The sequence below is a fragment of the Toxotes jaculatrix genome, chromosome 24 (genome assembly GCF_017976425.1).
Source record: "Toxotes jaculatrix isolate fToxJac2 chromosome 24, fToxJac2.pri, whole genome shotgun sequence".
In the NCBI taxonomy this organism is placed as follows: Eukaryota; Metazoa; Chordata; class Actinopteri; family Toxotidae; genus Toxotes; species Toxotes jaculatrix.
This window is the reverse complement of record NC_054417.1, coordinates 7852651-7867220: the sequence shown is the minus strand read 5'-3', so window position 1 is coordinate 7867220 and position 14570 is coordinate 7852651. Positions and strand designations below refer to the sequence as shown.

General features: G+C 42.4%; 1 protein-coding gene across 1 annotated transcript in view; it reads right to left on the bottom strand.

Annotated features, from left to right (window-relative positions):
* The window catches only part of LOC121177966 (plakophilin-4-like), a 42663-nt gene extending 28312 nt beyond the window's left edge, over nucleotides 1-14351 (bottom strand). The window contains exons 1-2 of the mRNA XM_041032419.1: nucleotides 14285-14351; nucleotides 7208-7426 (exon numbers count right to left, since the gene is read on the bottom strand). Coding sequence (XP_040888353.1) covers nucleotides 7208-7363 — 156 coding nt within the window. The 5' untranslated portion in view covers nucleotides 7364-7426; nucleotides 14285-14351. The remainder of the gene's footprint in view (nucleotides 1-7207; nucleotides 7427-14284) is intronic.
* Between the last annotated feature and the right edge of the window lie 219 nt (nucleotides 14352-14570).

The following is a 14570-nucleotide window of genomic DNA, read 5'->3' as shown; positions in this document are numbered from 1 at the left end:
TTCACCGGGACATCAAGATTGAGAATATCCTGATTGAGACAGGCTCAAATGTCCCGCGTGTTCGCCTCATTGACTTCGGACTGAGCTGCTTTGTCAAGAAACGATCGTTTTTCCGCCTTTTCTATGGTAAGATGTCCGATTTCTATTCTGATTAACCAACCTGGGAATTTTACATTTAAACAAAGCTTCTCCTCATCTTCAGTGTCTTATCATGATGCCTGTGTATTCTAGGTACCCCTAATCACATCCCTCCTGAGTGGTACAGCCGCTGGACCTACAGAGCCGGACCCACCACAGTGTGGCAGCTGGGAGTGGTCCTGTTTGAAACCCTCCATGAAGAAACATCATTTGAGACCACCAAGTTCATCAGAAACGAGTTGAAAATCAGAAGTGGACTGTCCCAGAGTAGGAAAATAACACAGCCCAGTCAGCAGACACATATGTGTTCATTTTTGTTCACATTCTGGTGGATCACTGTAGCTGTCACCATCATCTTTCCTCTCTAGATTGCCTGAATTTCTTGCAAATGTGTCTGAGTAAAGTCCCAGAGCAGCGCCCCACCCTGGAGGAGCTCCGGCTTCACCCGTGGCTCAGCTGAGCCACACACATTCCACCTCCATATGGTGTTTAATTAGTCTGAAAACCTGCACACAAAAACAAAAACAAATAAAAGCACCTGCATGTCACACAAATGTGCAGACTTAATCTTTACATGTATGGCTTTGATGCTAATTAAATGCCATGAATCAGGGTTTGTAAATACTTTTTTGACCTAAAATAATGATGATGATTTTTTTGTAGGAACAGAATAGAATCATGAAACTCTGGACAAACAGATTTACAATTGATAATTAGTTTAAAAGCTGATCAGCCAACTACATAACGTACTGTAGATTTAGTCTAGAACCTACAAAATAGAGATAAATAAATGCAGATCGATCTACTCCATTTCTTTTTCTAGTACAGTAGGGTGAAAGTCTTTCATATCATAATCCCTTAAAAACTACAAAAGACACTTAAATCCATGCTGGCAGCTTTTCATCTGTTTACGTCTCTTGATAAAAGCTCTTTTGTATTTGGGTCAGTTCTGGCCATGTGATGCATGGAGCCTTGACAGTCTCTTCAGTCCGATGGTGTACAGTGATATAGTTAACGGTATCATCATGTCGGCCCCGTAGCTTGCGTCTCATCCGCTATAGGCTGAAGGCGTCTGCATACTACAGCAGCGGACGGCAAAAACAAAGTAAACTGGCCTGATTTCAGTGCCTCTGAAATCAAGATGAACCCACTGAAATAAGCTGTTTTAAAAGGCATTAATTCAGACATAGTTTGACACCTTAATGAAGTGTGCCAGGCGCATAGGAACACGGGACCGTCTATACAATATCACTTTAGCTCAGACTGCATGAAACTTTAATGACTCCCATGAGAAAATTTGGTACACAGAGCTAATTTTGCTGTGTTAATAAGTGTTGATTTTTCTGCAGCAATTATTTCTGAGTTAATTGGAGAGATGTTTGTCCGCGTGTAGGGCTGATATGGCTCTGAGGCGGCTGCACAAAATGTTTTAATTAATTGTGAAACTGCAGAAAAAGACTTACAGCCAAGGACTTTGAGTCCAGATTATACTAGATTATAGCTGTTTGAATGGTCTGGACATTGTTCCAAGATAAAAATATATTGAAACATCTCTAGGATCTTTATGTTATTGCAATTATTAAGATATTCAAATTGTCTTTTTAAGAAAAAATGCCAAACTGATGGTTCCAGACAAAAAATTAAGACACACAATGGTGAAAAATAAGTTAAGCAACAAGACCTCACCTAAAGTTTGAATTGTCAGATGTGTTATTGACACACTGACTCATGTCAGGGACACAACAGTTTGCCATTCAAACAACACGGTGCTTAAACGTGCTGAATCTACTCTCTCACAGCGTCACTGCTGACTCTGCCCTCTTCGGCGCCTGCATCTCCTTACATCACTTCAGAGCAGCACAGAGACAGGACAGGAACACACAGCCTTCCTTGTTTCAGTCTTTCCACGTTACAGCACGCCTCAGGGGACCAACAGAGCCACTTCGGCGCCCTAAGCCCGTCACCTCGTGATGTCTGGAAACATGCCTAGCTCTGCCAGGCCGATGCAAAGCTGTGCCAGGCAATGTCTCGTACCAGCTGGGGGCTACCGGACAATTCAGCACGGCTTATTGTGTGCCGTCACAAAGCATTTTTCTGTCTCTTATCGAGTGACACCGACCACAGACCACTGCGTCTTTTCGCCGTATCTAATCACAACTCGGGAGTTTAGTTTATCCAGACTGCATCTGTGATATCCGTGAAATGTTCGGCCTAGTTCTGCTGCTGCGACACTTTGCTGCTCTCGCTATAACTCACCACCTTAAAGTGAGAATTCATTCTTAAAGACTTTTGTAAAAAGGCAGCTCAGTAAGCTCAGGCCCATTTTGCTGCTTGGACAAACATTTCTCTTACACTGACATCACGTTGTCGATGACGTAGTGAGATGTCTGACACAGCTGGTAATTTTTCAGCGACATTCATTGTGAATGTCTTCTGTATTTCTTCCTAGGGCACCATCTTGCACCAAAGTTCAACAATCATACGTGGAGAAATCATCAGAGGAAAGCTCAGATACCAGTTGCTACACCCACAGTAGCCTCAATAGATCAGAATGCCGTGCATCCTGCTTTTGTATTTCCATCTCTCTTGCTCTCTCCACCTACACATGTAACCCATAGATGGATTAAAACACTTTCAGTCTCTTTATACACCCAAACGCCCACCTTCCATGGCAAGCAACAAGTTGTGCTCGTTCTCTGAGGGCTGTCAAAAGGCATTCTGTGAGACAGTGGAAGTCACTAACTAGATGAGGCAGGTGGAGGCAAAGTGGGTTCACTAAGAGAGTAAACAACTCCTGGAAATGCGACTGATGAGACCTGAACCACAGACTGATGAGATCTGAAACAGTATCCCAGGGTGGATGTTCTTCTTTGATTTCCGCACTGTGGATCAAGAGAAATAAGCTTCCTCTTCCGCCACAGTGACTCTGCTGCAGACCGCTAACGTGACAAGCAGCCCCGGGCATCCATGATCGAGTCAACAAAGCAGACTGCAACAACAGGCCATCATGAGCTCTGCCTTTCCAAAAATCTGACAGAGAGCATGCATTCAGATTCAGGCAGATGTCAAACAGCAACAGTTTTGTGCCTCGGATATCATCAGGGGCAGGGCAGCGCCGGGCAGAGGTATAACTGGATTGACAGAGCTGATTTAACCCATAGATTCAGACTGTGACCCTGCAACTCAAATACGAGGCAAACGTTCGGTGGGAAAAGCAGCCACGCAGGACCATCAATCATCCACAGCGAGATCGGCCATTCTGTATATTTGCTTTGACGACACGTGTGGTGTTTGCGGCTCTAATCGTCAGAATCAATCCAAGGGCACAGAGCGCTGCCGTGGCCCAGTTGTTGTTATTTTATTGAGCTTTTCGTTTACCTCCCTCCATCCCGGGAAGGGTTCTGCTGAGCATGCATGTTCTTTTTCAGCAGCATGCTTCACATTCATACAGTGGAACCCTGCTTTTACACCTGGGAGCTGCCCTGCACAACAACTACTGTCAGCCATGGAGAATCCAGCCCTCCGATGAATATCTGATAACATTTTGACGGACAAGATGCCCTACAATTTATAAATAATGAAAGATAAAGCTGCTTTGTTTCCCTAAAGAGAATAAAAAACTGACCTACATGACAATTATATAATATATGCGCAAAGTTTTATTTTGAACTGTGTCCAGAATCACAAAGTTTCCAAAGATATGAAATCTGTCAGAATTACAAATTACAGAGAAATGTCCATAAAATGATGACCAATGCATCTAGAATATTTGCATCTGATATAATGCAGCAGCCATAAAATGGTGTCTTAAGTATTTCACTCAGCATTCGAACATTGTACTTCTGTGAACTGCTGCAACAAGCCGAGATAAGATATGTCTCATACTGTCAAACAGTTGGACATTTTGAGAAATGTGGCACAGGAAAAAAACAAACAAAGTGTAAACAAGACAATTTCTCATTTTACAAGGGGTTTACGTGCCAGACTATTCCTCAGATTAGAGCAGTGACTTCCTGGAGTCTCTGCACGTTGTCTGCTGTAGCATCTGTTAAATCCAAGCAACCATCTTTGTGTTAAGCTAAGCTAACTGACTGCTTGCTGTAGATCGAACAGACAGATATGAGACTGATATCAAACTTCTCATTTGAAGTCAACTATCCACAACAATCAAATAAGCATTTTGTCAAACTATTCCTTAGATGTCAAATATTTACCTGGCAGGTGCTTTCAGCCAAATGGAAGAAAAATGTGATGGTTTGGTTTCTATTTTGCGGCTCATTTACTGCTGCAGTGGAAATACTCGTACTGTCTACAAATGTTTTTTTGAGGGGGAGTATCATTGCTGGCCAAAGCTACTGAGCAAGAATGTTCATTTGTAGTTGGAGGTCAATTTCAAAGTCAACCCAAACAAGCACAAAATCTTAAAATACCGTGCTTTGGCATGGTAAAATATTCTAATACGACAGCCCTGTGAAGTGATCTGCTATCAGGGACATATTTCAGTTTTGATTTCACAGAACGATGCAGATAGCAGCTACAGACGTCTCAGCTTTCCTTTTGGAGCAACGTTGCTGCAGGATGTTGTCTCAACATCTAATCAATCTCACCATGTTTGCTCAAGAAGTGACAAAATTAAACAGGGCACTGGCACTGTGTAGGTTTTAGGTTTCCAAGTTGCCACACATCTCCAGCTCTGGTATTTCCCTGCTCACGTCTATCACTCTCCTACTTTTAATGGGCTAAATGAGAGCAAAGTGGAAAAGCATCAGGGCCTGAACACAATGGAAGGCAATAACTGATGTGCTCCATTTAGCACGTCTAATTTGACATTTCTGTGGAGGAACTGCAGGCGGTAGATTTGACGCTTCAGCAGAGCTGCCGCCTGCATCCCAACACAGAGAAATGTAAAGCAACTTGATTATATTTCCTGGTAGCAGCCTGTTCAACGGTCTGAGACAAGCTACATGATAAAATGTTTGCTCTCTGGCAACTTCCAAGTTCAGAATGCAGACGTTCTGTATGCATGTACTTCGTTAGCTGTTAATCACCCATTTCTTGTTGTCCTGATATCAGCATGCACCACCTGATTAGAGAAATCAAGAAATCAGCCCTTTACTCTGGAGCAGACACATTATGACTGCCTGACTCACCTCTTCCTCTGAGTCCTCATAACTAAAGGACACATCAGATCATTTATCACTGCCTTACAGATTTACTAACCTTTTCTGATGTGGTGTTTCTAACTGCAGAGCAACAAGCGAACAAGCTATCATACCTTAATACTTAATACTTTTCCATTCGATAATCCTGAGCTTCAGTTAATGCAACATCAATTTCCCATACAGCTTTGAGTGTTTTCATCATAAAGATGTCACACAACTAATATAGAAATAAAACAACAAGAAATATATGCAACACATGCATCTCCTGCACTGCACAACAATGCATCTGCAGGAAAACACTGAAGCAGTCATGCACTCTCTCATGTGAAATGAATGACTTTTCAGCAGCAAGAGGAGCTTTTGAGGCACTAAGTATGATCGAGGGGTGACAGCGCTGCTCCCGCTGTGTTCAACGAAAACCAAAGCAACATCAAGGAAGCTGAAACAACCTTTTCCTTAACTCCACATCAGTTGAGACATCAGAGCAGTCTGCAGCCCACATTTTTTGTCTGTTAGTTTCCAAAGAAATTGCAGATTAAAAGTAAGAACAGATTTTCTTTTCTTGGACATCATAAGCCTTTAAATAGCAGTGTGCCTGATTCAGAGACACACACTGAGGGACTGAGCTGAGAACATGGCCACTGTCCAGGCATAATTAAGAGCAGGGGAACAGACAGACTCCCAAGTTGATGGGATAGAGAGAAGCATAAAAATAACAGCGGAGAAGGGAGACAGACGGGTGAACGGAGGCTGCGTTCTCACTGCAGCTGCAAGTGTCTCTACTGTGAATTTGCCCCCATTAACATGTAACACAGATCTGTTTTTCAATGAGTGTCAATAGCAAAAAGTCAGTGGCAGAAAATCGGACGGCAACATCTCTGGATGTCAGTTCATATCAACGTTCTGAACTCAAATCAAAATGTGTCTGCGCTTCTGAGGCATTAATTAAACTTTGCATCATGTACCCAGAGACAACTGGCAAAACTGCTGTCACACTGGCCGAGCAGTGATAACAAGAACGACAAAAAGACAAAAGCACGGGGAGAAAAAGTGAAATACGACAGCAGAATATCTGAGGAGATGCTTCAGTTTAGTCAGCACCAGAAGACAGAAAGTGTAGCTGAAATGTGTGATAAACAAGCAAAGCAAACGGGAACAAATTCACACTTTTATAACAGTGCTGTCAGTCCACATACAGCTCCATTCAAACTGGATAAACATTACCTGGTGACCTCAAGAGATCTGGAATAATTATTGTCTCTGTTTTTAAAATAGTGAAAATCTGACAGGTCCACAAGTTCTACACAACATTTAATCGCACACTGGAGTTATCTAATACATTTACTCCTGTGTGAATAGAGTAGAGAATTATGGAGGTCCTAGTGGAAATTATTAATAAGAATTTTGGGTACAAATTCACGAAGCTCAGGACGGACAGCCTTAACATTTCTTTCTCATTTTGAAACAATCCCCCCTGAAATCTGTCAGGCCATGCCTGACCAGTGTCAGAAGGTGATAGGCATCATGGATGGTTTACTGAACAGGCCTGTTGGGTACAGGCCAAGGGGCCCCTGGACCAGTGGCTGCAAGTCAACTTAACAACCACAAAGAGACAAAACACCACTAAAAGGACAAACAAATGACCATAACGAAACACAAAACAGCCACAAAGAGAAGAAAATGACTATAAACAGACACAAAATGAGCACAAAGAAACTGTACATTACTACAGACACGCAAAAAGCTACCACATGGTCAAAGGTACGCATACAATTGTAGTCCAGTGTGAAGAGGACTCATGGATTACATCCTGGGGAAAAGATCTTTCATCCAAAGAGGATAAGATATGAGCTCTTGAGTGTGTAATGACCAGGAGGTTGGAAAAAAAAACTCTCCTGCCTCCTTACCTGCTCTTTGACAGAAGCCAGGAGGTTGGTGGTGGTGGTGGTGGTGGTGGTGGTAGTGGTGCTGCTGCCGCTGCTGATGTCCAGCGGGAGGCCATGATTGCTCACCCCCTCTCTGACCGCCATGGGCCCTTCCCCCTCTGCATCCCCCTCCTCCATCGCCTCCACCTCCCCGCTATAGTCCAGAGCCGGCTGGCTGTTGAGGCGCCCTCCTCTCTGACCCTGCAGAAGGACTACAAGCCGGTCAGGATGTGGACAAGGAGGAGAAACAATGAACAGAAAATCACTGTCATACCCCCTGGGAGCCTCTAAGTGTGTCCAAGTGTGAGTTTACAGGGACCATATTGTGTTTTACCTACTATAATAATCCTGCAGGGGATTCACTTTGACCTTAAGCTGTGAGCTATTCTGTTTTTTTAAACCTCTCTAATATCCTTGTAGGGGAATCATAGTGAATTCATGGTGACCTTACCATATCACTTTAATATTCCTACAATACTCCTGTGGAAGCTCAGTGTGATTGTGGCTTTTTATGCACCTGTAGTATCAATTTCTGTAGAGAATCATAATGAGGCTCAATAATAAGATTATTGTGCTTTCCCTTATTTATTTATTTATTTATTTATTTATATGCGTGTGTATATTTAATCTGCTGTGGTATTATGAGGCTATCAAGTGGGGATTTAAACCTTCACTGACGCATGTAATTGCACATTTCCCCATAAAAGCAGTTGCAATAGTTTTACCTTAAAGGTTATGCATTGCATTTGCAGGTTTGCATGCTCCCTGCACAGAAGGCATTTAACAACATGTCACGTTCATGGTTTTTCTTTTCCACGTTACAGCCTGAGCTTTCTGTGATGAACCTTCATCTAATGTCACACGCAGCCCGTCAGTCAAACGCGCACATCAATCACTCCACCACCATCCGGCAGCCAAGGACGAGGTCACACCGACTCGCCGGACAGGAGACCGGGGAGCGCGGCTGCACTCGCACCGAGGCTCCCTCCCCCGTTTCCGTGCCTGGTTCACACAAGCCGAGCTGCCCGCCCGCCTGCAAGCGGCTGCGGCTGTCAGTGCGACTCACCGGCCAGATGTTGCTGTTAGAAGCAGGCCACAGCTGGCTGGATCCGTCCTGTTACGCATCCATCCTCCTCCTCCTACAGGCGGCCGTGACAGCTTCTACATTTCCCACGCGCCAACGCGACAAATAAACAAAACAAACAGCCAACAGTCCCGTGCACGTCCACACACTCCTCGTGCAATATATTATACTTGATTGAATTTTCTTTCTGTCTTTCTTTCTTTTTCTTTTTTTATCCCAATGCACCCTTCTACCCCTGGCGTCCGCGCGGCACCCAACCAACCACCCACCCACCAACCAACCCGCCCAGCCACTATTACCGATCAGCGGCGTGACGTCACCATGCGGCTATGGATTATTTTCCGATTCAGGAATCGATCAGGCGCCGTTGCACCGTTGCAGGCGTTAGTGTCGGAGCTGCAGAAGCCGTGTGCAGTGAGATGCAGCGCGGCAGCTCCGTGCAAACAGAGCTGCTGGAGAGGAAGGGTGCAGCCTGCAGCGGGCACCGTGTGCGTGCATGTGCGTGCATGTGTGTGAATGTGTGCGTGTGTGTGTGTGTTCTCCGCTACATATGTAGTGTATGTAAAGGCCTGACGGGTCCTTATGGGATTCCCAAAAGAAAATGTAAGAGTAAAGTTAAAGCAGTGCTTCAGTATGAATTATGGAAGCCCATTTCCACCAAGATTTTAAATAATCAGTAATTTTCACCCACTCCATGAATATTTTAAACTTTTTCAGTCTTCATTTTTCCTTCAGTCTTTTTTTTATTCCTCGTGGGAATGGACTTCCTCAAATCTATTTGAATTTTCAGCTGCACGACCATGCAAATGTAATGTAGCACTTAGAAAAATATTGCATTTCCTTTTTCAAGCAAATTGTCGTAAAGTTAATTTTTTTTAGAGCCATGGTGAAATAAATGGAAAGACACGGGAAACTAAAACCAAAACTACTTGTACTGCTAAGGGGATGTATCTGGGAAGTCATTTGGGTGAATTGTCCCTTTAAGGCAACAGAACAACAGCTATAGCTGTCATTAAGTTTACACACCTCAGTTTCATTCAAATGCTTTTGAAGCCCTAAGGTGGTTTAACTGTAAAAACCTTCAGATTTAGAGAATAAAAGGAGAGGAAGCGCTTTGATAATGGGTTTTCACATCAGTTCATTTAGTCTGATTGAAAATGAATTAATGTAAATATGGTAATTAGAAGAAAATCACATTGCTCTGAACCTTGTTAAGACAAAAGTAAGCTCATTATTTAGGGTGATATGAGTGGGATGTGACTGTACTCAGCGTCAAACTCTGATTTTTTTTTTTTTTTTTTTTGCAAAACAACCTGGGATCTGCATCTAGAGACTGTACTTTCTAGAAATTCAGTCATTTCAAAGTGTTCAAGCTGTACCGACATGTTAAAGAAAAAAAACACAGTAGACATTTACATGCACATGCCCATTTATTTAAATGATAATTAAGAGTCTGTGTGCAGTCATCAAGATAAGCAGTGTCTTACATTGAGTTGTGTCAGGTGGATTTCTCCTCACTACAAACACTTGAGGGATCTTCAGTTTAAAAGCTGCCTTCTTCACTCTCCTCTGATACATTTGCATTTAAAATGAACTAATACCACTTGCAGATAAAAAGCAAGAGGGGGACATACAAGTGACATGACGTCACGGGAGGACTCTGCAAAGTTAAGCCACTAAAAGGTTCCTATGAGTGGTCTGTAAACTGATAACGAGAGGAGGAAGAAACTCGACGAAACACTACTTTTAAATCTAAATACTGTACCTGAATATTTAACAGTTCATAGAAATAAACCCGTTCTTCAAAGCAAACAATATCAAAAGATGATACATTCGCTATTCCTTGTACTGCAAAATAAGATCCAGTGTCACTAAACACAATAAAGCGTCTAGTTTTGGAACAACACTTTGAAATACCACATAAATTATGCATCACTGCTTAATTATGCTGTGATGAGTAAAGTGACAACCGGACAGTTGTGTTGAACATGACACACCTCTTGTAAGAGTTTCTTTTCAAACCAGAGTCTGTTAGCGCTGCATCATTTTGACACGCAGGTGATGAATCTGTTGTGTTTATTGGGACAAACCCGGAGCTTAAATCTTACCGTTGGAGCCAAACTCATCATTCACATCCTGTTTCATTTTAAGAGCATTTTCCTCAGCAGATAAATGTCTCTGTAGGATTAGGTTTCTACTGTCACAGTCAGGTTCACAGTTACGGCTAAAAAATTACAGCCGTTAAATGGCTTAAGGCCAAACTGTCAATCAAATGTCAAAGAAATCCATCTTTAACTAATGTCGCAACCACATAAGCGAGCAAGGGAAGAAGAGACGGAGACGTTTCTGCTGCTGTTTGTGAGCAGTGAGGTCAACTTCGTGAGCCCTCTGCAACACAGCAGAGCTCCAATTAAACTTAAAGAAGTTACAGGAACAGGAAGAACAATATCATATATATCTTTATATCGCATTATTATTATTATTATCCTGGCGATATAATTAATTACATTAAGAAACCTGGACTTGGATAAGTGGCATTAAATAAATAGACCAATTAACCAATTAAAATGATCAATTTATCTAAATTTGAGCTAAAAATGTTGTTTTCACCGTTTCCAGGTCTGGTTGTCAGGTTTTTGTGTGCTAAAATGATGCAGCAGTAACCATTTCTCTGATCTGAACGGAATAAACTCCCATCATGCCGAGAAACACACGTCATGAGATGGACGGTTTGGTGCGACCAGGCTGTGCACTAACACTAACGTCTCCTACTTATGTCTACAAAGTCAAAACACTGCATGGGCAGGGAAAAACTGCTTGGTTGGCATGTTCAGAACTCACTTTTTTAAAACCTGGCCTGCCTTAATCTTCACAGGGAATTACACCGGAATTGACTTTGGGGCTGTCAGTCTGCAGAAGGTGGCCTCTCTCCTACAATTTCCCCACAATGTTTTATCTGTTGTTGCTCGTGAGTTTGGCGATATTAGGCTGAAGGAGACTCCAAGGCTTTAACATGCAGAATACACCAAATTTTGCTCTATCATTAGCAAGCTTCTGACATATCTGGACCAGCATCAAACACTTGGCACTGTTATTGATTTACTGATGAGCTTCCTACTTAATAAGCAGTGACTAGAAAATTGAATTTGCGACACCTGCTACTGTTCTTCTGGAAGGCGGCAAATGTCACTCGAGTTACAGTAACTGAGAAATTTCTTCTGCTGTGGGTTTTTTCAGATGAGGCTCTTTTCTTCTGAATGGGCTTTTATTCTGATTACTGCACTAACAGCCTTCATAAAAATGCACTTTGCACAGTAAAATGATGCTACGTGACTATTTCAGCGATTCAAAAAACAACAGAATTGTGTGAGGAACAGAGGAGAAGAGAAACCTTTTGCAGAGTAGCAACCTAAAAACCATTTTTGGCCCCTTTTTAACCAAACAAACCACGGCGGCTGTGGCCATCAGTATGCACTTTGGCATGCGGTCACAGCTGCAGGGTAGCTGTCTCAACGAATGATCGTATCTGCCCCCGCAGCCGAAAAACACACAAACCTCTAACATCCCTTCAGAGAGCAGGAGCCCTTGATCAAAACAAATACTGTTTCACGTCACTGGAACCACAATTCATTAGCACAAACACTTTTAAAATTCACTAACTCGATCTTCATACAACCAGGGAGGGAAACTAACCCCAGCGACAAGTCAGATGCAGGTGAATTTTAGACTTAGCTGCTAAGGCTGTCTCTAGTTTTGGGTTCTAAAAATCAAACTAACTAAAATACCAGAACCTAAAATGTTAGTTTCCCGCCCTGCACACAACTCGTCTTTCAAATCGAGAAAAGACAACAGAGAAATAACAAAAAAATACAGGGAGCACCGACACTATTAATCAACAAAATCTGCGTGAACTCTTTTTACAAATTAAAGCAAATAAATAGAGAACAGTACCTTTTGCATAAACATGAGTACAAAACCTAAGAGTCAGTGGATGTACAATAAATGCGAGTGAATCCGAGAGGGGCGGAGCGGCGTGTTCGTGGATTTGTGACACCATGAACCAGTGTTAGGATGACCCCCTTTCCCTCCAGACGAGAACCTGAACGGACTACTCCAGATCGTCCACATCCTCCGTCGCGATGGTGCTAGTCTGTTCTGAGGTCACACCTATAAAACAGAGTAAACATCAATGTTTGAAACAAAGATAAAAAGTTGGAACATGATTTTAGGTGTTGAGAAAAAGCTTATGAGCAGCGTAAGAGAAACTGGCAACTGGACTCTGCATCTTAATGAATTTGTAACCAATCCTTGCGTCGTACTTGAGGCATCATCATCATTAGGAGACTTCTTACGGTCCTCCACATAACCATGACTCAGCAGCTTGGACATGCTGACAGGAGGGGCCTTCTTATCATAAGACCTGAGGAGTTGACAGGAGACAGAACCATCACTATGGAATTCATTTGACATAATCACATAAAACCCCTGGAAAACCCTGAATTTACTAAATTATCCTTTTTTTTTACATTGCCCTCTGATTTTAGGTGACCAAATAACATAAAGACAGATGTAAACAAAGTGGGGATATAAAATTCTTCAGAGATGGAAAACAAGAGATTTACTCACGTTCTCTTGTATTTGCCTGTCATGGACAAACCTTCCAACTGACTGGCAACACCATCAGGAGACATCTGTTTGATGGAGAAGTTACCAAAACATCTGTTTATACACAGCTCTTAATCACAGACACAATCTGAACTGATTCCAAACCTATACGATTAAATAAGAAATGAACATGTAGATATTTCTGATTTCTATGCGGCAGAATTAAAGACTGAGTCTGTACTGTCAAATACGCAGGTTAAATAAGTGAAACAGGTCTGGGTGATAACGCAGAAGATGAAATGGGTGAAATTAGTCATGCAATGAAAATGAAACTGTCATGAACAAAAACCGGCTTGAACCAAACCAGCAACAGCAAACAATATAAATTCATATGCCCTGACTTAACTCGAGTCAACTTAGACACTCTCCTACAAAAGAAAGTTCATTTTAATCTCAGTTGTAGCTTGTTACAGTACTATCTCAAAAAATATTTTACATTTTACATTCATTAGACTGCCACAGCAAAAAAACAAAAAAAAAAGATGTTTTTTTTTTGAAAGTAAGGATTTACCTTTCAAAGCACCAGCCTGTGCTTACTGTGGAATTCTCACTCAGCCAAAGCAATGGCAGAAAATTAAACCAAAATGAAGTCCAACTAAAATGCAAACGCAGCAATGGAGCAAAATTGTGGGAAAATAAAATGAGAGATGACGGCTTAAATTTGAAAAAGTAAAAGATGGAAGACATCGGGATGGCGTCCATGTTGGGGGTGACTATTTTGGTCCATTCACCTTATCTTTACCCTGGGAAAAGCTATCAGCCTCTCTTTCCCAGGATGAACTGTTATCAGTGCCAAACGGTGCAGCCAGAGGCCTGCAGGCCCCCTTCGCCTGGCCGTTGGGAGACGTTGCTTTGCTTCCACTGTAAGCAGAAAACCACGGTGACATGCGATGTGAAATAACTGCTCGAGACTCATCACACAGCGGGAAATTTAGGCTGTTACGTCTGTGCTCTACGCGGCACTCAGGAGCATCAAGAAGCGTTTTTGCAAGTTGTGTTTTATCCTATAACTCAAGTCGGCTGGTGAAAAAATGAAAGAGGTATTCAAATCAAACCCAGAGATATATTTTTTCCCCTTTATGACACCTCATTTTGATTGAACAGGCATACTTTACAGAAACTTAACTCACAATCCACTGACACTAAAAACTAAATTTATCAGTATAATGAAAAATAGGCTCCAGGTTAAATGTGTGGTCAGTGTGTGGTTCTACAGGGTTCTGAATCGCACACAAACCCAACATCTCAACGTGGTGATGCATCTTCAGCCCAGTAGAATTCTTATTTGAGTGTGTACCCAGTCCTCTTACCTCTCTGGGTCATCACCTCCAAACCAGTTGGATGGATTGTAGGGTTTCCTCGGTTTATCGTCAACATCAACGTCGTGACTCAACAGCCCTGCAGAGGAGGGTGGGGACGACACATTGAGATTGAACTTTTTATTGCAGGAGATTCGGTGTGCACAACTACACATTTAAGGTTTGCAGTATTCTTTACCTTTGTGTCCTCCCTGCTTTGCGAGTTTGACGTAGTCCGAGTCTGTCTCAAATATCCCAACTCGCCGTCCACTGATCCTCTCCACTGGAACGCTTTCAT